The 27,037-nt window shown below is 44.2% G+C and overlaps 1 protein-coding gene across 2 annotated transcripts in view; it reads left to right on the forward strand.

Moving 5' to 3' along the window:
- The window catches only part of nova2 (NOVA alternative splicing regulator 2), a 78,143-nt gene extending 53,928 nt beyond the window's left edge, over positions 1–24,215 (forward strand). For both annotated transcript variants that reach the window (XM_030743528.1, XM_030743527.1), the window contains one exon: positions 15,476–24,215. In XM_030743528.1, the coding sequence (XP_030599388.1) occupies positions 15,476–16,498 (1,023 nt within the window). In that variant the 3' untranslated portion in view covers positions 16,499–24,215. The remainder of the gene's footprint in view (positions 1–15,475) is intronic.
- The last annotated feature ends 2,822 nt before the right edge of the window (positions 24,216–27,037 follow it).

Genomic DNA, 27,037 nt, shown 5'->3' on the forward strand with positions numbered 1-27,037 from the left:
TAAGACTTGGGTCGGTGCAGCAGTTCAGGAAACTGACAGACGGTGTTACGGCCTGTTAAGTTTTTCCACACCAAACTCAGGTTTCTGCAGCCAGGCAGCCGTTGGAGGCTCCAGGGAAGTTACTGGGTGTGAAATGGCAAATTTTAATTTCTCCACTTTAGGTTTTGCACAGATTGTAGGCGGTTTTGTTGCTGTTGGACTGACCCAGGTTAGCTGCTTCCAGTTTCCAATCAGAATTATTCATTTAACTCAAGTATCTTATTTCCCTCTCTCGTATAGAGTTAGCGTATATACGCAGTTTGCTTCTTTGGCATCGTGAGCCTGAGCCAGAGGCTGACTGACAGCTGAGTAATGCTATTTTGGATGATATGAGCAGCCGAAGGGAGACAGGCGGGCTAATAGCTGTTGATATTTAGACACTTATAATAGAGGGCGAATCCCCCTGTTGCTCTTTAGGCTATTTATACCATGTTAGAGAGGCAACTAAATGGACTTGGGCAGCATCTGACAACACAGAGATAAAATACATGTTCACACACAGAGAAAGAAAACACCCCCCCAAAATAGCCTCCTCAGCCATGCTGGCCACTCACTGTGAAAAAAAAAGAAAAAGTTGGGAAAACTCCAAATATCGAGGCAACTCCATCCATTTTTAATTTTCTCTACTTTTGACTTTACTAAGATTCAGTTCTGGCAACATGAATTTGCTCGTTCACCTAATTATAACATTCCTGTGAGGTTATATTAATGACAGCCTGTGGGAGTCACGAGCTAGTGTACTCCCACTGCTTGTGTTTCCTGCTGGCTGCAAGCTGGGAACCTTTTGTGTATGTTGTGTGTATGTATGTGCTAACCCCTACACTCTCAAAATACACGAACCTTTCAGGGATATGTAGGATATTCATGTTGCTATAACTGTATCTAAGGCGTGCTGAATGCATGAAATGAAGAGGCACAGCTAAAAGATTATGTTTCTATAATGTAGGGTCAGCACATCAGTGCAATAAGCAAAAACTCTCTGGTGCACAACTGGGAGGAAACACAAAGCAAGCCTTGGGGATTACAAGCTAGTATACCACCCCTGCTGGTCCACTACAAATCTCAGTCAGAAGTTGAGGAAACTCAGGAAGCTGTTGAATCAAATCGCCTCGACCTTCAGAGTTCTCTCTGCTCTTCCTCACGGTGAGGAAGACGTCAAAAATTACAAAAAGTGATCACTTTTTACTGATCACTCACTCGCTGCGTTTGAATGAAAAGCCTGTTTTAGTGTTGTTGCTTCACTCCATAGTACAGACATGAATACATGTAAAAACACTAAATCACATGTCGTGGAGCTCAAAAAGGGACGAGAAGGAAAGCTCGGGGTTTTCCAGCTCCTGCTTCCCACCAAAAGGTTATTAAAAAGAAAATCTGAACATGGCACCAATTTTTAAGTAATAGATGTCACCATGAAAAGTTGATTACTCACAGTAAAACAATTGTTTTTTTTTTATGTGCATTGGACTTTTGCAGACTTCTCACTAGCCTGTTATTGAAGCCCATCCATACATTTTCATATCTGTGTCTGGGTTGCGGTGGCAGCAAATATAAGCAGAGATGCCCACGCCCCTCCTTTTCCCAAAGGACAACAAGGCTTTCCCAAGATGTAATCTTACCAGCATGTCCTGGGTCTGCACCGGGGTCTCCTCCCAGTAGGACGCGAGTGCAGATGCCCCCAAACCCCTCCGCTGGCTCAGTATGGGGGAGTAGCAGTTTTTTCCTGAGTGACCAAGCTCCTCGCTCTGTTTCTGAAGGAGAGCCCAGCCAACCTTGAGAGGAAGCTCATTTCTGCTGCTTCTATATGTGATCTTCATTCTTTCGGTCCCTTCTCACAGAATCTAAATCGACAGCCTCGCTTTCACGATCAGCTGTTTCTTTGTTTATTATTATAGAAAAACAGACAAAATCAAAGAACATCTCATCAAAAATAAATCAAAGGGAAATGCACCTAAAAATAGGTTTAAATGTAAAATGTATCTAACGTATCTCTCACTGCTGGGATGACTGACCAAACAAAGTGGAGCTACAGAGATAAACACAGATGTAATGTTGTCTTATTAGTGAGGTGAGACCTCACAGCATTTTAAAAGCCTGGCTGTGATTGTGCGAACGCTCGTTCAGCCCGTTGTGGATGAATTCCCTTTGACCCGCTGAATTTACAAACACACACTCGCGCACGTGTGCGCCTCTGAAAGATGGATCGGTGGCCCGTGTGCCGCAGCCGTCGATTGTGTCTGCTATTCTGGTTGTGGATAAAATGTCTTCTTCTCCTTCTCGTCAAGAGTGCGGCTGTTGTAGCATTTGGCATTCACTGTTCGACCCCACAGGACTGGTTGGCACAGAAAAGGGGGGCGGGGGGAGCGTGGGAATGTGAGATATTTGAAGGGCATCTGTGAGAAAAAGAGGAAAAAACGCTGGAACAAAAGACTGGGTCAAACAAAAAGTGTGAAAGGAGATGACATGAAGATAGATAGAGAAAGCGAGAAGACAGACAGAGCCAAAAACACTAGCCTGGCCGGCCGAGTGGGTGACTGAAAGCTGGAAGCAGATCTGAACTCTTGTTAGGCCGACAGCTGCGGAGTGACGGAGAGCTTCGGTGGAAGAAGCAGCTGCAGCAAAAATACCTTCAGACAACGCGCCGCGCTTCAAGGCCGCATAACAGGACGGCAGAGCAGCGGAGAGGTGATTTATGGGCTCGGTGAATTCTTTTAATGAGGTCAGAAGTGATGTATGGGTGAGAGGATTTATGACGGATTCCATTACTTTTATTATTCATTGTTTGCTTTTGTTTCCACCCCCCCAACTACAGTCTTGTAAAACATCACTATGCCCCCGCTCGCACTGTGGCACGCTCTAATGTTACCGATGGACGGCGTTAACCCAGATTTAAATATTCATAGACTGTGAGTGCTCTCAACAATCACTCATACATATTAATGCACAAATTGTAAACAAGTGATTTTAGTTTTACTTTAAAACCACATTAGAAATTGTATCTCATTAGTTAAAATGAGATAAAATTGTCCATTTTTGTAATGTCAGCATTATGAATCTGTTGCTCCATTAAGCTAAATAAATGCAGGTCTCCTCTTTGAAAACAAACGTTTAACACATAGGCAACAGTTTCCTCTCAGTTCAGCAGCTCCAGGGGACTAGCTGCTGCGCCAGAACTCAGAGTGTCTCACTTCCATGCTTACACTTGCTATTTTGAGTGCATAAAGTGCATTCACAATGAAAACTATGGCTGTATGAAGTGCACTGGAGTGTCTAGATGGTCAAAAATCTGAGTGTGAAATGCTGTACATGTCTCACCCTGAGTGGGTGCCTTACTGCCTATGTAGCAGAAGGGGAGGCAGCACCAACTACTCTTGAGCCAATAGGAGGAGGATCTGCTTTCGGCTGGCATCCTGTCACCAATGCTAGCTACTCATCGGTGACAATGTGACAGATCTTTTATCAGGTATTGATCTGCAAGTGTTCAAGAATTGTTTGGTGTTATGTGTACTAACCTTAGGTCCTATGTGACCTTATGACATTTGACAAGTTGTTATTTTATAAAACAAAGTAGGCAGCTTCAGCATCACAGTCAAACGGTGCCGCATCACCACCCTGTCAGAATGAGTCCATTACACAGTAAACAGGTATACTGTACATAGTCTGTCACATGGAAGGGTGTAACTGACAGTTTTGCTTCAGTTGATTAAGTTAATAATTTTATTGTATTAAAAATACACTTAATTAATTAGATTGAAAACAGCTAGAGTACTGACAGGGACTAGAAAGAGAGAGCAGATTTCTTCTCTTCATTGGCTCCCTGTTAAATCTAGAATACAATTTAAAATCCTTCTCCTCACCTACAAGGTCTTGAATAATCAGGCCCCATCTTATCTCAAAGACCTCATAGTCCCATATCACCCCAACAGAGCACTTTGCTCTCAGGTGACCCTGAACGCTCCCTTAGTTATGCTGCTATAGGCCTGGGCTGCTGGGGGGTTCCCATGATGAGTGTTTCTTTTCCTTCACCTCTTTTCACTCTGTTTATACTCCACTCTGTATTTAATAATTAGTTATTATTAATCTCTGTCTCTCCCCCCTCAGCAGATGACCCCCCCTCCCTGAGCCTGGTTCTGATGGAGGTTTCTTCCTGTTAAAGGGAGTTTTTCCTTCCCACTGTCACCAAGTGCTGCTCATAGGGGGTCGTTTTGACTGTTGAACAGTTTTCTCTTGATCTTTGTTAAGCAGATACAAGGCTACACGCGTGTGTCCTCTCTCTGCTAAAAGAGGAATTCATCTGTAAAAGATCATAAGGACAATGTGTGATAATCTGTGGAGAGATATTGCCTAGAAGGAAAATATGATCTAAGCATTATATAAACACTCAGATCCACTGAGCTTTTATATAATATGCCCTCCAAGCAGAGTAGAAAGTGGTATAATAACAACTACAGGTCTGTAGTGTCTGCAAGGGATTAGTATCCATCCATCCGTCCGTCCATCTTCTTAATCGCTTATCCAGTCGAGTGTTGCAGGGTGGCTGGAGCCTGATGTGTTGAAGCACGCTGTGATAAATACATTGTTTTATTACAAAAGTGAAGCACCATCTCATGAGCATCATCTTTATCATGTTGTCCCCACTTAAACATGGTGGAGGCTGCACAATCTCACCGTTTTGTGCAGGTGGCATGTTTTGGGACCTTTCCCCAACATGCACACAGCTCTGGGCTGCTGGAGGGCGCTGTTTGCTCCACCCACAGTGTGGTTCTCTCAGCCAGTTACTTGTGTGTATTATTGATTCACTCTCTAAAGGAGCCTTCCTATGCAGTAGAATGTAAACATCATTGATTGAAGCCTAAGCACCCTGGAGACCACCCAGACTGTGCTTGTGGGTGATGTAGTAAAGTACCACCTACTTCATATGGCCAGTAAAGCGTGCCCTCTGCTCTCTTACTGGTGCATTATGCTGTTCAGAAATAAGTGGCCGACTTAGAGCCATGTCCCCTGTGAGATCAACTGTGGTTTAGTTGTGGTATTTTTCTGGGGCTATTTTTGGACCACGCTGGCCTTTATTCAGCCTGAAAACAGCAGCAGCCCTTTAACATTGTTTAGATGTAATAACAACAGTGCTAAAGAGTGAACAGACACATGCGCCATGCCTCTGCTCACATCAGCCTCTGTGTTTCCCCCGGCCAGTCCCAGCAGCCTTCATGTGACCATTTCCTGTGATCGCTCACCTCCTTCATGAACACCTGTTTCCTGCTTCCTGTTATTGCTGGTCTGCACAGGAAGTTTGCCATAAATGCAAGGAAAACACGGAGGCTCCCCGGCTCACTTTGAGTCAGATGATAGAGGTGGAGTGTAAGACTCGCAGCTGAGTTGGCAGGAAAGAAATAATTCAGCTCCAGCCAAACGATGAGTCAAACACGCCGACAGTCGGGAAAAGTTCTGTGTTGTTGTTGTTGATCAGTGAATGAATGCGTGAAAGTGTACTGGGGGGGTTCCGGCATTATGTGATCAGCTGATCATTTCCTCACAGCTTTGCTCAAAATCATTGTGAGACGTTATAAGAACCTTTTTGTGGGTTCTTTCTGAAATGAAACCAAAGAACCAAGTCCCCTGGCCCAGGTGACTTGGTTCTTTGGTTTCATTTCAGAGTTTAAATTAAAGCTCCTGGGATCAAGGCCCTCCACCATAGTCAGCCAGGGATCGACGTGGGGGCTCCTGCTGTGTCCAAGACCCCGACAAGCTGCAGAGGACAGTAGATGTACTGATGAATACTATTAAAAATATGTTACTGCTTCTTTTAGGGGTAACTTCAGTCACAGGTACAGATGTGTGCACTGACACTACAGCTGTTCTGTTCTTACACAGGATGCTGCACTCTGTGATTTGCTTTCTTACCTTCTTATGTAACATTTTATCCATTTTTTCTGCTGTCAGTCCCATAAACTGCATCGCTGCTGAGTCAGCAGAATCACAGACACACACACACACACACACACACACTCTGTTCTTCTGCCTCACTTATCTGCTCCAGAGATGATTGTCTGTGTTTTATTATCTCAGCCCCAAATTCATAGTGTACTTCGCAGCGTACACACACACACACACACACACAGAATAATCAAGCTATGGTGTGATGTCATTCATTCCTTTTTGCTGCCTGTTACTCTTCCCTCAGTCATATGTGTGTGAATAGATTCACGAAAGACATTTTTAATAGGTGTGATGTGCTTGCAAAAGAAATTTCTCACACATGGAGAAAGGAGAGAAGCAGGCTTCATAACACAATCAGATCTGTGTTTTCTTCATATTTAGAACAATCTTTTTCATTTCATACATTATCTGTTGGTAGGTCCAGTTCATCTTTCTTCTGCGTCTCCAGTGTAGGAAGCTGATGGCCTTCCTGAGTCTAACTGTACGTGAGTTAATGTTCCTCCATCAAACAGTTCATGTAACAGCAGACTGAGGCTGCTCTGCTGTCTGGAGGAGGATCATTGGGTATGGTTCTGTAATGCTTCTGAGGGGGGGGTTACTGAATATTATCATGTCTAATGAATACACATCAGTCTTCTTCAGATTCAGGTCAGCGCCAGCTGATCGGTGCCAAATCTTTCTGTTTAGATCAGGGTGGTTTGTTATTGAGATGTCCTCAAAATGTAACCAAGAAGCTTTGATTTTCTAACATAACCTGAGCTCTTCTTTTAGGCTTTATCAGGAAAAGAACAAAGGTGGAGAAGGTTGATGTGTTCGAATTAAACAAAACATTTTCAAATATAAGACAAACTCAAGCAGACTGTTTTACGTATTACAACACATCTGATAATTTTACTAATACAGAAGAATAACAGCACACAGTGTAGATGTTTGGGATTTTGAAGCATCCATTTTATCAACAAAATGGCACATTACTTTACACCTGTTTTGAAGGACAGGATGACAGCCAGGAATAATCCTCTTTGAATCCCTGAAATAAGCAAAAAAAAAAAAAACCTCCTGAAAAGCTGCAAAAATAAATGAAAGAGACTGCCTCAGACCCAAGTACGTTTTATATCTACTCATTTGAACACATTTACTTTACACTGAACAAAATGTAAATGAGCTAACGTGCAGCGATGAGAGAACCTGAGGACGATTTAGCCGATTAAAGAAAAGAGTTTAAAAGTAACCCAAAAATGGCCAATGGCCTCGAGAGGCCTCAGAGCAGCTTTACGCCTCTGAACGTCACACCGAGTAAAATAATGATAAAGTTTATGTTCCCTGGGTGCTTGTGAAGTTCTCAGGAGAGAGACGCCTCACCGTGGAGTGAGAAAAAGTCCTGAAATCTTTGAAAGTTAGAAGCTGCGGTATAAGAGCCACACATGCGTGTGCGTGTGTTTGTATAGGAGCCGGTGTTGTATGTGCGCCCGGGTTAACATCACGTTGCCTCGCCGTCGGTCACTGCAGTCGAGCTCTTCTGTCGTTCTGTTATTTTTAACCTCCGAGGGGGTTTTTGTGCTCCTGGACGAGCCAGAGAATGAAAGAAGAAAGACGGTGAGAGCGGTGGAAAAAGAGGGATGACACGGGCAGCGAGAGAGAGGTGACTAAGCCTGCGGATCAGCAGGAGGCAGATTAAACTAAAGTCCCTGCTTAAGACTTCAAAGTTCAAACTCCTGCAGCCACAACAGTTGTTCGTTGTCCTCTGCTCACTTTCTGTGTGTGTGTGTGTGTGTGTGTGTGCGCTCATAGGAGCACATGCATGTGTTGTTTTGTTTTGTGTGCTTGCCTGTCATTGTATGCAGGTTTTTCACACAGGTATGAATGAAATTGTGAATCAGTGCATGTGATCTGTGTGAGCAGCCATGTCCGTGTGTGTGTGTGTGTGTGTGTGTGTGTGTGTGTGTGTGTGTGTGTGTGTGTGTGTGTGTGTGTGTGTGTGTGTGTGTCTTCACGTTAGCATCCAGTGACAACACTGAAAAGGTCCTTGTGACCTGGATGGAACGCAGCACGATGTTTGGTAGAGACGTTGGTTCGTCACTATCACGGCTCCAGAGCTGGGGCTAAAATCAGGGACAGGTTGTCAGATATGGCATTTGGATATTTTCAGACACATGTTGGATTATATAGAAGGATGAACACACCTGAATGCCTGCAGGACTCGTGCTGGAGAATCAGGAGATTTTAGAAAAAACATTTTGCAGATTTTGTGTTTTATGAAATTTGAATACACACAGGAGGGAACGACACCAGAGAGGCAGCTGGCTGTAAAATCTGCGTGTTAATATGTCTGCACATCAAGGTCAGCCCCTAACAAAGTAGTGCAGCGTGTGTGTGTGTCTGTTGTTACGTTTGCTCGCTTTAAAATGAAACATTGTTTTCTCCAATCGTTGTGCTTCGGTGATCCCAGCACCCCGTTAGCTTATCACTTTTACTCATCTATGCAAGACAAAAACGAACACGTACGCACATTCGATGATACACAAAATGATGTGACAAGCTTTGATTGATGAAGCAAAGCAAAGCGTCCGTCTCCCTCAGCCTGTCTGCTTAAACACAAGGACGTGGAGACGAGTGCACCGTTTCAGGGCAGCCGGGACTTTTTAGAACATCTTTGTAGGGCGTTTAATTATAGTGTGCCACCATTTCATTCATCTTCAACAGATTGGTTAAAGCACACAGTAGCTGGTAGTTACAAAGGTTCCTATAATGTGCTTTACGTCAGATCTTTGCAGTTATTTGCCCGTGTGTTAAATGTCACATGTTGGAGGCTTGTTTCCTGTAGGAGAGATCCATCGAGTATCCAGTGTGAGATTTACTGGATGGAAGAATAAAGGATTTGAGGTCTTTGTCGGGATGTTGCTGTAAAAGTCTGAAGAGTATCATGACTACATTTTAAACTGAACAGATCTTCCTGGTAGAGAGCTGATTGAGGAGAGTAATGGCTCTCTGTGGCTGATTGTGGTCAGGTTAAAATGAGCAGGACCACATTTTGATGAGGCTGTGAAAGCACCACGGATTGGAAATTAAAAATAAAAATAGTAATAATCTAGGCTCCAGTGTGCCAAACTCATCAGTTCCAGAAAAATACCCTCATATCCTTTGTGCTTTTTTTGTTATGAAACTGTAATAAGTGAAGTCCCAACACAATCCAATCATCCCACTCTGCTGTTGACATTGATTTGGACTTATCTGTTAAGCCGGCATCCCTGCTGAAGCTGACACTTCCCATCACTGCTCCTTCAAACTATTTGCATGAGTCTATTCATGAGCAGGAGATTGGCTTTGACCTATGACCTCAGCCCTGCAGCTGCGGCCGCGGGACATTGTTGTCAGCAGCTGGATGGGAGCCAAACCCTCCTCTGCCCTGTGGAAAAAGTTTGTCCCAGCAGATATAAAACTCTTCAAAGGGAAGGAGAAAAAATCCAACGATGAAGGGACACACCTGAGATCGGACAGAAAGAAGCGGCAACAAAAAGCTTTAAACCGGAGCAGCTAAGGTGGAAAATAATGAAAGAGCTGTCACTGGAGGAGAGACTGCCTGCATGCTGCCAACTGTCACATAATCTTCTTTGTGGCAGCTCTGCAGAAAGGTGCGGGGAGCAAGGGATTGTGGGTAGGTAGGAGGCTGCCTGGCTGAGTTGGCCATCGGAGCGAGTCAAAGCAACAGCATCAGCTAAATAGAAGCAGGATAAAGTTGATGATTTCATATTAAAACCGTGTGTGTGTGTGTGTGTGTGTGTGTGTGTGTGTGTGTGTGTGTGTGTGTGTGTGGGAGTGAGTTGTGTTTGACCTTGTAAGAAGAGGTTTGCTTTACTGAACACAGAGAATTGAAAGAAATGAAGTGGAAGATTACAGCAGCACAGCGCACCATAAGGAAAAACACAAAGAGTCCACAGCTTTAACGGACTGTACGTGCAATGACATGTTTAATATTTATGAAACCTTGAAAGGAAACAAAAAGTCAACAATATGGAAAGAAATGAATGTGAGAAAAGAAGCGAAGCAGGCGGAGGAGGAGTGGAGGCGAGCGGAGAACCTCATTAGCAGAGAATCGGTTGGATATAAAGATGGTGGATGTGATCGTAGCACCAGGAGGGATTCAGACATCAGCGTACACCACTGTTTATCCTCCCACTTCCACACCGACACTGTGGATGTGTGTGCGTGAGCGCTACAGTGCAGAGGGCTCATGTGTAAAACCTTTTGGGCTCCGTCCTCGGCTCTCCTGCTGCTTGTCGCTGAATTATATCATCCCTCATCTTTATTTTCACCCCCCACCCCCCCAGTTCATCCCCTCTCTGCAAAACAAGCTTCCAGGAAACGTTGCCGCTCGAACAGACCCATGCTGGAACATTTTTGACATGTGGTTAGACTTCTGTGTGAAATCTAAGGCAATTCTAAGAAGTAGGTTTATTTATTTTTGCGAATCTTTTGGAGCTTAGAGGATATCTACGAATGTTTAGATCAAAACTATGACTGTTACTGTGGATGTTCGCACAATCATCCCTTCATATTAGACTGTGGGTTTGCAGGAGTGCCAGGGTGTTTCTTTAATTTATAGCAGCAGCATTTCTTTGCAATCACAGTCACACTGAGTCAACATGGAAAAATTTAGACTCATGCTTTTTTTTTCTGAAGACCTCTCAGGCTGTGAGTCATCTGCTTTGTGAGGGATTTCTGAATCTGAATGTTTTCAGATTTGCATCTCTTTACACTAAAAGGTGTTTCTTCATCGGTTATCTTCATATCAAACTGGGCTGGATGTGGTTCATGAACTAAAATGAGTTTGGCATCCCTGAAATCATAGTTACCACAAACACTTTGACCAAACCGAACTACAAAAAAAAACTCAGTCATTGGCAAACTCTGCAAAAAAACATCAGTGATTTGCAGTTGTATTACAGACGTGTGAGAGCTTCATGAGACGTGCACACTTCCCTCATTTTTCTCACCATTTTCCATCTTATGCATATCTGAGCCAAAATACAACACACTGTCATTTCAAAACACTTTCAGTCATGAAAAAATAATAAATGCTGAGAATTGTGCACATTGTATGACCTCTGAGAGTTTGTAGTTTATCCTGTTGTGGCACAGCTTGCGCGCTGACTGTGAATCAGTTCGGTCCCTTGTACTATAGATCAGTTTGATTATTTGTGTGGCTCAGGTGGGTCGAGCAGGGCGTCTCCTAAATGTGGCAGCTCGGTCCTCAGACACGCCACATGGAGAAGTGTCCGCAGGGAAGACAACAACAATAAAAAGCATATAAAAGAGTGCTATGTAGGCACAGAACATTTATTGTATATTATCAATATATGACTCAATAAAGGAAAACCTTGTGTTAATGTTTTCAACCCTGTGCTTTATAGTATTGAAACCATATTGTGCAAAGCAGTAATTCCTAAAATCGCTCTGCCTCAGCGGTGTTCACACTTTGTTAGCACTTTGCTCTCCTCATTAATCTACGCAGGACGGCAGATTGTGGCGAAGCCTCTGATAGCAGCAGGACATTAAGAGATGTGTTGAAGGAGCATCGCGGTGTTGTGCCTCGCCGTAACAGCTCACTAATCAATAGGAACTAACTACAGATTTCCATTCAGTCTGAGAGAAACGATGAACTGGCAAAATAATAAATAAAATCACGCCTGTTAATCCCAAAGAGACGCTGTCAGGGAAAAGCTCATTCGCTAATATTCATGTTGGAGCAGTGAGAAGTGAGAATGTGACGCCGGTTTGAATTTGCTCTTGTTGTCCCTCCTGCATGCTTCTCACTAATTTTCTATTTCTATGTAAATTCATCTGCCGCCTGACAGAAAGCTGCAGTGCAGAGCGCAGGCGGCGGCAAGCCTGTGTGACCGAGGCTGCCGCCACACAGTGATGTGCGGCTTAAAACTGCAGCAAACAGAGAGAGGGGAGGGAGGGGGGTGAAGGAGAAGGGTGGGACAGGGAGTAAGCCCCCCCCCCAAAAAAAAAAATTGTGGTTCTGTTCATGTTTTAGCTCAGATTGTTGAATCAATAACCCCTCCCTCCATCTCTCGCTTTTCTTTTACACTCCTGTCTTCATCAATGCCAACTCTGTGATCTATTCTCCTTTCTATCCTCCCATTTCTCCATCCTAACATCTCTCTTTCTGCACTTAATACAGGTTTTTCTCTCTCAGACAGGCAGCGGAGAACAGTTAGGAGCTGCTCAGCCAAGACTGAGAGCAGTGCTGAGAGGAAAAGGCAGGGCACTCATTTATTTGCTGGGTGGCTAATGTGCAGCAGAAGTCCACAACATCTGCTGCAGCCTGTTTGTTTCTATTTCTATTGTCTTGTGTGCGCAGAAGAGAAAAGTAACAGATATTGTAGCAACAAGTTGTAGCAGAGGGTTTTTTTCATTATTGTTGTTGAATGCTGACAGAGTCTCACACCTTCCTCTGCTCTGTTTCCAGTCAGCAGAGCGATGCTTTCATTGCGCGCGGAGGTCAGCGCTGCAGCAGAGTGGGCTGCGTCACTCCCTGCCTACGTCAGCAGCGCTGAACCCTTCATATACACGGTTCATTCAGACTGTAGATCGCTGCAGACAGGCCCTGTGTGCATTTTTTCACAACAAAGTGTTAAACTAATTGGACAATAAGCCTTTAACTGACTGCTTATAACTGAGGCCAAAAAACAAACAGATGATGGAGAATTTTCACTTTTTGAGAGTTGATGTCATTTTGCACAGATATGACCAAACAACAGTGTGTATTAGGGAAGGCAGCTCAAGCCTCTTACAGTTTTCCAAATGAATGTTTTTACATGAATCACAGGAGGTGAAGAAAAGCAAAATGTTGCAATGTAATCCACAGAAATGTGTTCATCTATAGTAATAAAACTATGAAATTGTATTTTGCACATGCAAAGTATTCTATGTGGCTATATTTTGAGAAAAGTCTTTCTAGGAGTTAGTCTCACTACTTGGTAAAACCATCAGAGAGTTATTTTAGGTTATCAAGACTAAAGCTCCGTGTCTGACCGTGCCTTTAATATCACGGTCCCAGTGACATAAAAACAAAAACAAACCTCTGCAGAGAATCACCAGCTACACTGAAAAGATTTGTTGACCATAAAATGTGTTTTAGAAAGTTATGCTGCAGCTGTTCAACGCTATGGGGCTTTAACAGCTTCATCAGTAGTGGTGAGCAGATTGATCCAAATATAAGTATTGGTATTGGTATCGGTATCAGTATCGGCGACACTGGCCCCGTATTTACATGGCATCAGATCGATACCAAATCTTGCAGTATCGCACACCACTAATCATCAGTGGTTCAGTGTCTCTGGCTCCTCCCACCTCCATGCTAATTCACATCCACTCACCTACATTTTTACTGAGATAATGAATAGATACACTGTGTGCACAATTATTAGGCAAGTGAGGATTTTGGCCGTATCATCATTTTTATGCATATTGTCCAACTCCAAGGTCAGAAATGTTTCTTTGTAAATTTAGAGTTGTTTGTTTATTATTCTCACATTAATGGATGAAAATAAACAAGTCAGATGGGAAAATCTTTGTTTTTCATTTAGTTGCATAATAATTGTGCGCGCAGATATTCTCCTACGAAAGCCAAAACCTCACTTTTACTTTCTTAAAAATTCAGGTTTGACTTTAATTAACATTTTGGATTGACCAAGAGCACTGTAGATGCTCAATAATAAAATTAATCTAATAACTGTGCACACAGCGTGTTCCTGCCATCTGTTGAAACTGGCCTAAGCTACGTGCGTGATCACTCGACCGTGTGGCTTTTGTGGAAGGGGTGGGACAGTTGCTCACATGAACACCTACAGCCAGTTTTGGCCCAGAGATTCAAACATTAAGCGCGATGGCGTGAAGTAATAATTAATCTCTTAATGAATTGTTTCACTCCTGGAAAGCCTTTGGGTGGACATGCTGCATTAGTTTGGTTTAATCTAGCACAGCGTTTGTTCAGCAACAACACAAAGTCAAGTCACAATCCCAGCAGAACACTGACTGCCCACATCAGCTGGTGGCTCAGCTGATATCCTGCAATGCATCCAACAGGAAAATCTGATATGCGAGTGTGCTATTTAAGTTGTTTTAGCCTGCCTGCAGTTATTGCACCTCTGCATGCTGCTTTGCAACCCACCTCCACTCCAGCTTTCTTTTCATGATGTGTGTGTGACTTGACCAGTGCCGTATCTGCTGCCCCCCCCCCCCCCCCCCACCACCACCACCACACACACACACACACACACACACACACACACACAGACTAGAGCAGACTCTTTCTTGCTGATGCTTTCACCTCCTCAGGCTCTCTGTGTATGAATGTGGAGGCACAGGGAGGTCCCACAGCAGGGCCATAATGCCAAATATAAATTACTGCATATGAAAATAATCAATCATCTATAGTGGTCCTGGTTGAAATGGGCTCCAGCTGTTAAGAAATGCACCATGGATCAATTCTCCATTAACTGTAAAGCATTAAATAAAGTGCGTCATGTTTCTGTATGCATGTAAGTGAAATACAGTGCGCTGTGTTTGGGTGTGAGGCGAGTGTGTACATATGTGTGTGTTATTGCTTCACTCCCTTTCACTACCCTTTGAATGCTGGAGCTGTGTTTCCATGGCAACGCTGACCCCTGGGAGTCAATGTTATTTTTTTCACACAAGTAGCCTCTTTGCAATTCCTCCCTCCCTCCCTCTCATCCATCCTTCCCTCCCACTCTTCATCTCCTGTTCTCACCAACTCGCATCGCGTCTCTTTTCTTCTGTTTTTTTTGCTATTATGTACCAAAGCAATGAAAAACCCTCTTTATTTGTTATCTGCTCCTGCGCACTCCGTATTGTCCAACGTCTGTGTCGGCCCTTTCTCCTTTCAGTACATCGTTACACTGTTGACACACATTCACGCACAAACACTCTCCGTCTCACTCTCTGTATTCAGACGCGGTTCAGTCTCTATCTGCATCTCTTCTTTGGATCTTTTTTGTCTCCTGTCCTTCACAAGGACACCCCTAAAAGGCGGCTCCCTCTTTTGCATCTCACAAGAAGACGCTTTCATCGCCCAATCGCCGTTGTATAATTCATCCTCATTTTCTAATTACAGTGCATTTTTTGAATTTAAGCTGGGACGTTATCGTGCATGTGTAATCATAGCAGCACAGGTGAGACGTTGCCTTGTTTCTCCCTCTGCTGAACATGAACAGTGGAAAACATCAGGAGCACGTCTCTGTAACACTGACTCGCACATTCATGTAGAAATACTGACTTAACACTTCCTTTCATGATTGTAGTGGATTTAATTTTCTGATCAATCAAGAAATCTTTCAGCTGTCACTTATATTTCTGTTGGCTGATTTCCTCTGCAGAGTCGATTGTTCACTGGAATATCAGCTAAAGCAGATTTACTTTAAAACTTTTGTAACAGAGTAATAACCTATCTCCCTTTTCTCCAACTTCCCACCAGGCCAAGCTGATTGTCCCCAACAGCACAGCAGGGCTGATCATCGGTAAAGGCGGAGCTACAGTCAAGGCAGTGATGGAACAGTCTGGGGCGTGGGTCCAGCTATCCCAGAAGCCAGAAGGTATCAACCTGCAGGAGCGTGTGGTCACCATCAGCGGTGAGCCCGAACAGAACCGGAAAGCAGTGGAGATCATTGTCCAGAAGATCCAGGAGGACCCGCAGAGCTCCTCCTGCCTCAACATCTCCTACTCCAACATCACAGGGCCCGTCGCCAACTCCAACCCCACCGGCTCACCGTACGCCAACTCAACCGAGGTCATGCCAGCCGCAGCAGCCGCCGCAGCAGCTACGGCTTCTTCTCTGCTCGGCCAGGCAGGCCTGGCTGGGGTCGGCGCCTTCCCAACCACTATGTCCAGCCTCTCAGGCAACGACTTGCTCGCCATCACGTCTGCCCTCAACACTCTGGCCAGCTATGGTTACAACACCAACTCTCTGGGCCTGGGGCTCAATCCTGCTGCTGCCTCAGGGGTTTTAGCCGCTGTAGCGGCTAACGCCAACCCAGCAGCTGCTGCCGCAGCTAATTTGTTAGCATCCTATGCCAGCGATGCATCCACCAGCGCTGCTCACCCTGCAGCCAGTCTTGGAGGCTTCTCCCTGGGATCCCTAGCTGCCGCTACGGGGGCCACCAATGGCTACTTAAGCGCTGCTTCGCCACTTGTGGCATCATCTCTACTGGCCACAGAGAAGCTAGCAGAAGGAGCGAAGGAAGTGGTCGAGATTGCTGTGCCAGAAAACCTAGTGGGAGCCATCTTGGGGAAAGGAGGCAAGACGTTAGTGGAGTACCAGGAGCTGACCGGCGCCAGGATCCAGATCTCCAAGAAAGGCGAGTTCATTCCTGGAACTCGGAACAGGAAGGTGACCATCACAGGTTCCCAGGCCGCCACGCAGGCTGCACAGTACCTGATCAGCCAGCGAATCACCTACGAGCAGGGGGTGCGCGCCACCAACCCACAGAAGGTGGGCTAAACCTGACAGCCAATGAGAAACGAGGAGGAAAAGAGGAAAAAAAAAAAGAGTGGGGGCTTGGGGGAGGAGTATAAAAAAAAAGTGAGAGTGAGAATGGAAAAAGGAGAGGAGAGCAAGAATGTCGGAAGGAATCGTTCGCACCGTTTTCTTCTGCGTGTTTTCAGTATTCTCTATTAAAAAAAATTTTTTTGACGCAAGGCAAAAATGTGCTGAGAAGACGAGGAGGGAGAGGAGCGAGTTATTACGCTGAAAAACCAAGAAAAAAATGTGCAAAATGTAAATAAGGTTTTATTACTTAACGTCTTGACCTTTTGGGATTTTTTATTGTTTTGTTTATTGTTTTATTGTTTTGTTCCGTTTAGTAAATTAAGCTGTCTGTTTGTGTATTGTATGGACAGAGCTGAATGCCATGTAGACAGGCCGACTGTCTGAGAGGCTACAGGAAGCGGGGGGACGGAGGGGAGGGCATGGGTGCGGCGAGGGGGAGGGTTGGCGATTCCAGGGTACAACCCTCCACCGGCCCCGAACCCAATACAGAAACAACCCTCACCCCTCCGTCCCCCTGCAGCCCACACCCATCACCCTCCAGTAGGGTTTTTGTTTTTTCTTCTAGGAGATTTGCCCCAAACCCCTCGCCCCACCTCCCTTGAATGCCCCTCTCACTTCTTACCCCCCTGACGTGCCCCTCCCCCTTTTGCAAGGGTTTTATAACAAACAAGACTGCAAACTTCAGCCTGGTGTGTGAGAGAAGAAATGCCCTTGACTCCTCCCCCTCAACACCTTCTATTATCTCTTCTGCATATGATCTTACCTCCCTCCTTCTCCCCACCCCCCCGCGGTCTGGGAGACGAAGGAAGGGTGAGGTGAAATTGGGGAGAGGTGTGGGGAGAGAGAATCAGCCGGGCCTTTTTCTTTTCTTTCGCACACCTTCCTGTACCTGTGATGTGTCCCACAAGCAGTGCAGCTCTGCAGGGGTGTCACAGCATGTGACGCCCTCCCCACCCCACCCCACCCCCACGTGGCTCTAATGCTTCAGATAGAAAGGCAAGGCGCACGCTGATGACCTCACGTAGTGAAAACCCCAGAAACGGCAAGAGTGATACTGCGCAGGCTGCAGCAAACACACAGGATCTATGGCATTTTTTGCAGTCTGCTGTGATAATTCTATTAATGATATTGTCGATATAGGAATCATCACCATCGTCATTATTTATTAATGAGTTCACCCATATAAAGCTCAGTTGTCTTTTTGTTTTTAATCTGTGAATTCAGGTTGACATGAATGTAAATGAGACTATTTTTTGATTTGAATCTTTTGTTTTAATTTAAGTGAATTGAAGATGAATAGTAATGTCACATAGTGTAATATATGTCTTATTTAAGTCCAGTAAGAAAGCCACCCCAGGCATTAGGATCATTACAGTGAAGGATCACTTCGTATATCCAGTCAAAGGCCAGACCAGAGAACACGCACACACGTTTTCACACTGAAACAGAACCTTATGATGCCATATTTGGTGCTAGAAAAGGGAAATCACCATATCTATGATGCAGACTGCAGTAAGACTTTAGTAAGATTAGCCAGAAAAACTCCAAACCTCTCATACCACAGGCTGCAGTGCAGCTGTATTAACCTACCTGGTTATCATGCTTAGCTCCTAGCTCATGCTGCAAAGGATCACCACTGTTTATATGCCCTGTTACATTTTGCCTGCGTTGTAAAGTTGTAACTAAAATGAATAATTCAGTTGAACTGAGACTAATTCTCGGATAAACTGCTGCTCGGCCTGTGGGCTCCCAAACCCTCCAGATTAACCCAGACCACAGACTAGATAGAGCAAGAGCACTTAAGACTAACAAGATACTACTGAGAAACGCAAACACTTAGGAAACGGAGGAAACACTGAAACGTGACGTGAGGGAGCGTCGTTTGTCTGGGGTCCACTGCTGAATCTGCAAGCCTCGCTGGCAGATTTGCTATTTTAAGTCATCTTGCATATCAGTAATGGAGATAAATAGGCTCACTGACCTTTGCCCCTATCATGCAACCGTCCAACTGCCAATGAGATGAAGGGCAGACGAGAGATTTTTAACATACGTCCAGGGAGCTGAGCTCATTTCTGCCTCCGGCAAAGCTGTAGGTCTCCCTCGGAAACGGATTTACTGCCCACTGTAGACCCACGAGGCTGCTGAAGATGCTGTTGTTTCTTCTGTTGTTGATTTTTTTTTTTGTTTGTTTGTTTGTATCGTGTTATTTTTGTCTGTTTTTTAACAATCGGAGTACACTGAATTTTTTTGTCTTAATGCACTGTGAAGCGAGGGAGCGTTTCTCTCGACCTGTGAGGTCAGGGATGTGTGCTGTAGATGGCATCGTTGACTGGATGGTTTTGTATGGCAGGGAAAAAAAAAAAAAAATACACATATATGAAATATATGTAGAATGCATATGAAGAACTTCACCGGAAATGCACATCATATCTGAATATTGAAGGAGGAGAAAGAGACTAGGTCGATGAAGAGGATCAATCAATTGAGGTCACAAGTTGAGATCAATTAGATCCCACTTACCTGCTATCCTGGGAAAGTGTTTTGTAATTAGGGGGCAGGATGTTGGGGGAGTGTTAGGTGTCCAATAGCAGGTTAAAGAGACTGGAACGAATTCTAAATTGAGTATCCTACCGTAGCTGTGTCTTTTTCCCACAAACGGTTAAATTAATAATGTGCTGCATATCCAACAGGCAAGTCCCTGGACAGATACTTAATTCTAACAGTAGCTGAAGTATGACGGAATGTAAAAGGCCGAAAATGAGGAGGGGGTGCATTTGATTTACTGACCTAAAAGCCTGGTGAGGGGAGGGAACACCTCTAAGATTTAACAAACAGACCTTTTTGATTCTTTTGAAACCAATCCGACCCAAAATCCTCCGCTGTGCTTTTGAATGTGTCACTCTCTGTTGGAGCGCCAGTGAGGGTTTATCTCCACAGCTTGGTAAGGAGGCTTCTTTACTCCCATCTAACACCATCCACACTCTCCTCACCCTCCCACCCGTCCTCAGTTTTCCAGCGCACTCCCATCCTGACACCCCCTCTCCTCCTACCACATCGCTCCATGGGTGACTATGTCTGGTGTTACGATCAATGCATGTCTGCTGCTTGCCCCGACAAACGCCACAGATCGAGTCTCTGCTCTCTTTGCCTCCTCGGGCAGCTGAGGCTCAGGCCACCTAATGCAACACCATCAGGGAACAACCACACCGGAGCAGGAAGTCGTAGCTGGCAGGGCGCAGTGCATAAACACTCTTATTTGCAGTTTGCATTTCATGATTGCTAGTTTGGAAGACATCGCACAAACACAAAACATACACATATTTTGAGGGACTGAAGGGTTTGACTGGATTTTATGGCTAAACCTCATTAAAGGTCACAGGAAGATAGTGAACTTTTGCTCTACTCCGCAAATATACTGTGCTGTAGCTGCTTTCTATTTGACTTAGTGAAAGTTAGGCCTTCTTTGGGGCAGGTAGACTAATTATGGGCTTAATAATTTATCTGTATCGTTAGAAAACTAATACGCTTAGGCTCGTTTGTCAGTGTTTAGTCAATAAAGTAATTATTCGGGTCATTTAAATTAAGATGTTGAATTATAATGACTTTAAAGTTATGAAAGTAGTCACAGGTTAATACCTTTTGTTGCCATTTGCTGCTCCTCGTCCTTTGGAAGGCGTGCGTGCAGCACAGTATGTTTGCAGTGGCAAAGCTGCACTGAAATCTCTCTTTATAGGTGCCATTTGATTTAATTATGAAACTCTTTTTCATCCCATTAATTCAGCCGTAGGATGACTTGTGTTTTACACAGCAGCGAATCTCTTTAGTTATGGTAACGTTAGGGGGTCGAGATCAAATGTGACAAAAGTACCGGAAGCAATACGTGTTGTGTTGTCCTGTCCCTTATCCTCTGTGTGCCGTAGGAGCTTTTTGGATTTACCTGTAGATGTTGAGTAGGTTTACACGAGTAAAGTTTTTTAAATTTGTGGAAGATGCTGCTATTTAATAATAACAAAACAAACAAAAAAAAAATACACGGTAAAAACATATCGAAAGCTGTCCTTTAGCTGGAGAGGCTAGTTTCAAGCGGCAGTGTAATACATGCTCTGTTATAAGCTGACAATAAGTTAATAACAGCATAATTCTAACCTGAACAAGTGAAACCTGTGCCAAAAGAGTTCAACTGTAAATGTGTTGATTTAAACCACATTAGGTAAGAGGAGACATACTTTTATATTAAGAAAATGTGAAAAGTGCCAAATGAAGCATATTTATAATTCAGTGCGTAGGAAAGGGGTCGACCCCGTGACAGTTTCTAAGAACTAGGTAGACTAACAGACAAAGCGCTTCAGTCTAGCAGTTTGCTCGATCCCTCTTCGTTCCTGCCACAAGACGAGGGACCGCCACGTTAGCCGAGTGTTAGCCAGTCCTCCGGGAGCTACTCTTCCCAGGATGCAACAGCACTATGACTCTGGGGCTAGGTGTATCAATATAGGCGATAGGTTAGCATAATATTGCTAAAAAAAATGTGACTAGATAGCATTCTTAAATACAGCCTTTTATAGTTACAATGAAAATGTATTTTGTGGAAATAGATGTTATCTTTTTTGCACGTCTTATTGCATGATATCAAAGTGAAGCGTGGACAAAAAAAAAAAAAAAGAAAAAAGAAACAAAAAAGAAGTGACAAAAAAAAATAAATTTAGGCAGTGTGTGTTGTTCATTTTTCGGAGACAAATCTTTGCATGCCGATAAGGGTCGAGCATTTTGGTATTGTTTTACACGCGTTCAGATGTTTGTTGTTTTTCGATGCGGTCGTGTTACGTCCCGGTCCACCTGCCGCAGGTGAGGACCGTGTTTGATTTCAATGTCATGACCGAATGAGTATTTTGTCGCTAAGCTGTCTAACCTTCCTCAGAGGGACACGAACAAAAGCCCGAGAACAAACCTAAGACTATTTTGCTACTTGTTGAGCGAGCTTGGACTAAACATTTCTCAGTTCCTGCTTTAGAAACAATTTTTTTTTTTCAAAAAAAGTCTGGATTTATTTTCAAATATTAGACTGAGATTGTCCATGAATGTACTCACCTCTCCATAAGTTTGCATATCACTCTTCTGACCACTGGCGTGCAGTAGAGGCTTACATGTGTTTTAGTGTGTCTTTGTACTCTAACCTTACTAACCCCTTGACGCACTGTGTCAAGCTCTCAGTATTAATATGTTGTCTGTCCTTTGAGCCCCCCACCCCCACCCCCCACGCTCTGAGCTCTGGCTTGTCTTGTCATTGAAATGCACCTTATTGACCTCAGATATGACATGGAGCATGTCCGGCCCCGCCCCCGCGTGGTCGGGAGAGATTCATAAAGAGAGACGGTGTGTGAGAAAGAGGAGAAAACTCCCCTTCCTCACTTTTAGATCCAAACTAACACACAAACACGGGGCTGTGTGCTCGCACTGCCCGCCTCCCTCGGGTGCCTCGCTGCAGAATTTGGGACAGATTGTGTTTTCGCTCCCTTAATATGCAATCCGCGGCACTGATCTCGGGGAGAGGAAAAAAAGCACGCTGAGCGTTGCCAGTGTGCTTTTTTTTTAATGTTTTGAATCCTGAGCCCTCTCTCTTTCTGTCTCTCTCTGTCTTTAGTTTCCCAGTTCAGTTTAATTAGATGCTATCGGCTTCAGTGTCAGGCGTTACTTCTTTTTTGCTTTGGCGCAGTCTCTCTGGATTTGCAGTGCGGTCATGCTTCGTATACTGACAGATGTTGTCATGGGAAATGGCCCGCTGCTCACAAAACTAACCGAGAAGGGGAAAAGATCAGGATTTCCATTATTGCTCCTTAGTGACACATTTGCACTAAACCTTCTGCTGTTACAGTGCATGGCAAGCCAAGCTGAGGTGGGGGTCAGTGTGCAAGACTACTGTAGATGGTAGCCTTACTGTAGGTGTTTATTCGGCATTGTATTTAGATGTGCATGCTCCTCTCTCTCCCGCTCTCTGAGTGTGTCTGCTTTAGGCCAGCTCCGTGGTGTCTGTGTTGCGACGTAGCCAGCTAGCCATGTTTTATTCATGTTTTCTTTGCTTTTGTTTTTACTGTGATGTGTAGAGGAATGCAAACTTAATTCTAACCTGCTCGCCAGGTGACCTCATCGCTTCTCAGTGGGTGTGCGGCTCTCCGACATAGTCCCCAGATCTTGTTTTCTGCCCGCTCCCTTCCACCGCCACGCCTACCTCCACAAACCCACTCTCACCCACACCCACCACTGACCTTCCCACCTCTTCAAACAACATCTAAGACATCTTTTGGGACCCCGCTCTTCCCCCTTTTTCCACCCTTCTTCCTCCCCCCAACTCGGGCCCCATCGAAGCACCAGCAACTGTAGACTGCATTTGTCATATCACTGTTTTTCTGTTCCTTCTCTCGTTTCTCTGTTTATTTTTTTCCTGGGTTTGATTTGTACTGTATGCTCTAACCCAAACCAGTTTTAACAAAATGCCATTTTCTGTATGTAGCCTGTTTACCCCCCCACCCCACCCCACACACGCACACACACACACACACACAAACACACACACAGTATCCTCCATGCCCTCTTTTTTTTGCACTTTCACTGCCCACTCCTCCTCCTCGCCCAAACATACACACACTTTCCTCCTCCGCCTCCCACGAGTCTCTTCTCTCGAGTGCCAAAATAGAACAGAGAGGAAAAAAAAGCAAAACAATACAAAAAAAAAAAGACAACAACAACAACTACCATTCCAAGCGTTTCTTTGAGTTGTTCTTGTGTGTCGGACATCCATCCTGGAAGCACCCATGAAGCCAGCATGCTCCGCCCTCATAACATGATGTCGCTCATGACGCCTCAACTGAACAGCACCTTGCCCCCCACCACCACCACCTCCTCCTCCTCCTCCTCCTCCTCCTCACCACCCCCACAGAGCTAAACCCGACAAGGATTAACCCTTCTGCAGGTTGGCTACCTACCTACTGTCCTGCCTCTCAACCTACCTTAAAAAAAAAAAAAGCCCTACCGCTCATGCCAGCTGCTTTCCTAATTCTGTCATTTCTTCAGCCTGTGGGACTTCATTGATTGTGTGCCATAGTGTTGGGGGCACCTTTCACTCTCCTCACCTCCCCCTTCTTTCTATACCCCCACCCCACCTTTCTCTCTCTCTCTCTCTCTATAACCCCTCTCGCTCTTGCTCCATTTGATTTTTCTCGATGGGAAAGATTAAAAAACTCCATTTTCTAATGATGATTTTTTTTTTTTGTTGTTTAACATCCAAACCACGCACGCCGACACATGCACCGCCCCCAGTGCAGTGGTGTGGGGAGTGTTTACGCACCGTCAGCTGCGCAGCCATCCTCTGTCTTCTTGAACTTTTTGAACTTTCACCCCCTCATGAACTTTATTGACCTTCTTCCTCCTCCTCCTACCCCCCTTCTGTGTTCATCCAACTGTTTGGACGATAACTCTCCATTCCATCCCCAAAAACCTCTCTGAGACTGTGCAATGCTAGCTGATATGATTGGATTTTTTTGTTTGTTTGTTTGTTGCTCATCATTGGGGACAGTTCTCTGAGATATAAGTAAAAAAAAAAGAACAAAAAAAAAAAAACATATGAAAAGGAAGAAAAAATATTTTAAAAAATGCAGACAAAAAAAAAAAAAAAAAACACTAAACAACTGTTTCTCCACAATTTCATTTTTTTCTCTCTCATTGTAAATATTTTTTGTCAGATTTTTTGCCGAGGTGTAAAGAGAGAAGTGTTGAGCAGAGAGGGGCCGGCAGCATAAAGAGAAACTAGTGGGCACTTTTCATCCTCTGTATCCGATAGTTAGGTCTGCCTGTATAATCAGCTATGCTAGTTCTACTGTGTTAACCTGTGCTGTTGTTATTAGTGTTGATTTACCTACTGTATTTGCTGTTTAGCGTTCATGTTGGCTAGCAGACTCTTTAGATAAGTGTGCTCATCAAATAATAATACTAATCTCGAGGAGTAGTCCAAGCCATTCACAGCGTAGGCTTGCTTTTGTACATTTGTTGATGTTTCTTAACAGTGAGTTGTAGTGGCACTAGTATCTTTTTAATCATTAAGCCATAGTGACTGGTCATGTTAGAGACATATCATCGTGGGAAACGGCTCGATTCAGCTGCTCCAAGTTGGAGAAAGGAAAAAAAAAACAGGGAGGCAGACGCAGGAAAATTAAAAGAGGAAGAAGAAGAAGAAATTAAGCTCCTCCCGGGCTACAAAATGAGGAAGATGAGCTGCTAACCTTTGTGCAATACAGTCCTAGTTTACATAACATAGAATGATAGTTTAGAGATGATTAACCTCTGCAGGTGCCGCTCAACCTCTCTGCTGCCTGCAGAGCCAAACTCGTATCATATCCATATTTCGCCGCCACATCAAGGACATGTTGAAAGTATTAAAGTGACTGTGTGAGAGTAGACTCCACCATTTCATTGCATCGCTCTGAGCTCCACTCTTGATTTATGCTGCCTGCCCCATTGCCCTGAAAACACCACATGAGCTATTTATTTCTCAGACTATTATTATTATACTATTAATAAATAACAACACAACGAGAAAAAGGGAACGACTGGAAAAAGGTGAATTAATATTATAATTGTTTTTTTTGTTTGTTTTTTTAGTATTTAGTGGTTGCTTTTAACAACATTCATTAACTGACTTAAAGATTACTGAATATTTAATGTAACTGTAGCATTGTGTTTGTAAAGAGAAAAAAAACTAGTGAGTTGTGTTTCTTGACTTGTGGATTACCAGTGAAGTGGGCAATCTAGTGCTAATATATATGAGGTCTTTTTTTAAGGATACTTATTTTGCGACAGCAACAGCAGTCATTATAAATGTTCATTTTAGCATCACCTGTCTTCCGTTGTCTTATTCTTCACCTTCCACCACACTCTGCATCATCACAGTAACACATCGCAAGTCTGAGGGTGGGGACCGAGTGTGTGTTTGGCTGAGTCCAGGTGTGTGTATGAGGGTGTGCCTGAGCCGTGTGCCGTGCCACCAATGTATGCAAGTTAACAAACCTGTGTTATTTGTGTGTCTATGCAAAATATGGTAAATGTGTGCTTGTGTCCTCGTGTCTGTCTGCTCATGCATGTGAAAGCGTGTGTGTGTGTGTGTGTGTGTGTGTGTGTGTGTGTGTGTGTGTGTGTGTGCGTGTGTGTGCGATTGCTGGGTCTGTGAGGGTGGGGTTCGGGGTGGGTGTTCTGTCCAGTGTTCACCAAAAGCTAAAACCTGTCAGGCTTCCATACTTCCTGATGGAACCTCCTGACGTTATAGCTGCAAACCCTCATCATGTGATCTGACTCAACTCGACTGTCCATAACCCCTTCAGTCACCTGACCAACCAAATCAACCAATCACTGTCCACCACTACCGCCTTCCCCTGCGCCATCCTTTGCTGCACACCACGTCAGCCCCATGTGATGTTCTCCATTGATAACATACTACTGTCACAATCTACTGTTACATGCTGACAGATCTGGGGATAAATACGCTTGGTTTTCTTCATTCGAGGTGTTTTCACCTCTGAGATTATTATCATTAAGCACTCCTTAAATCAAGGCAAGTGTCCCTCAGGTGGTTTGATCATTAAAGGATCAGTTCACCCATATGAAATGATTTTTTTAATTCCTGCTCCAAAACCCTGGAGGTGAGTGCAGTTGAGTCTGTGGTGGTGTAAAAGTTTAGATTTTAATTTTATTCCCATTTGTTTATGTGTTTCTGGGTAAACCACAGACCTCACTGAGAATAGCTTTACTGTAGTTTCTGTCAAAACATACTAACGGTATAACGCCACGACAGTTAAAGGGACAGTTCACCCCAAAGTAAAGTTTACACATTAGCCTCAGCCCTGTGCTGCCGTTTATCCATCGACAGGTTTTTTGATGTGAGTTGACCTGTTCTGGAGATATCGGCTGTAGAGATGTCTGCCATCTCTACAATATAACGAAACGAAATGGCACTTTCTTTGAGGGGTTCAAATCACCAAAGAATTAGGTCACAAAAATAAAGGTCTGGTTCTCAGTTACTCTCAGTTCTCGCTGCTGAACTACTCCTGCTAACCGTATTAACTTAGTGGAGGGAAACGTGCATCTACCCCAGCTGGGCTGTGATGATAGCTAGCTACGTGTTTCCTTTGACCGGCGAATGGAGTTCAGGAGAATCGAAAACTTCAAGAAATTACAGCAAAGTTTGTGGGGGGGTTGAATACATTTTCTAGACTTATCGTTTCCCCTGCTGAGAAAAAAATAGCCGTTCCTAAGTTAGAACTTTTTGAGTTATTATGTCAACCTTTTGAGTTATAATCCAACTCGAAATGTTGACATAATAGCTTGAAAGTTTAACTTGGCAAAATCCCAGTGGCTTAAACAAGCTTCCGTACTCGTTGCTGTATTGTTCTTCATTTTGGTTCCTTGAGCACCACGAGGCGAGTGCCGTGTAGTTTCATTGCAGGATAG

Source organism: Archocentrus centrarchus, chromosome 13, assembly GCF_007364275.1.
Source record: "Archocentrus centrarchus isolate MPI-CPG fArcCen1 chromosome 13, fArcCen1, whole genome shotgun sequence".
NCBI lineage: Eukaryota > Metazoa > Chordata > Actinopteri > Cichliformes > Cichlidae > Archocentrus > Archocentrus centrarchus.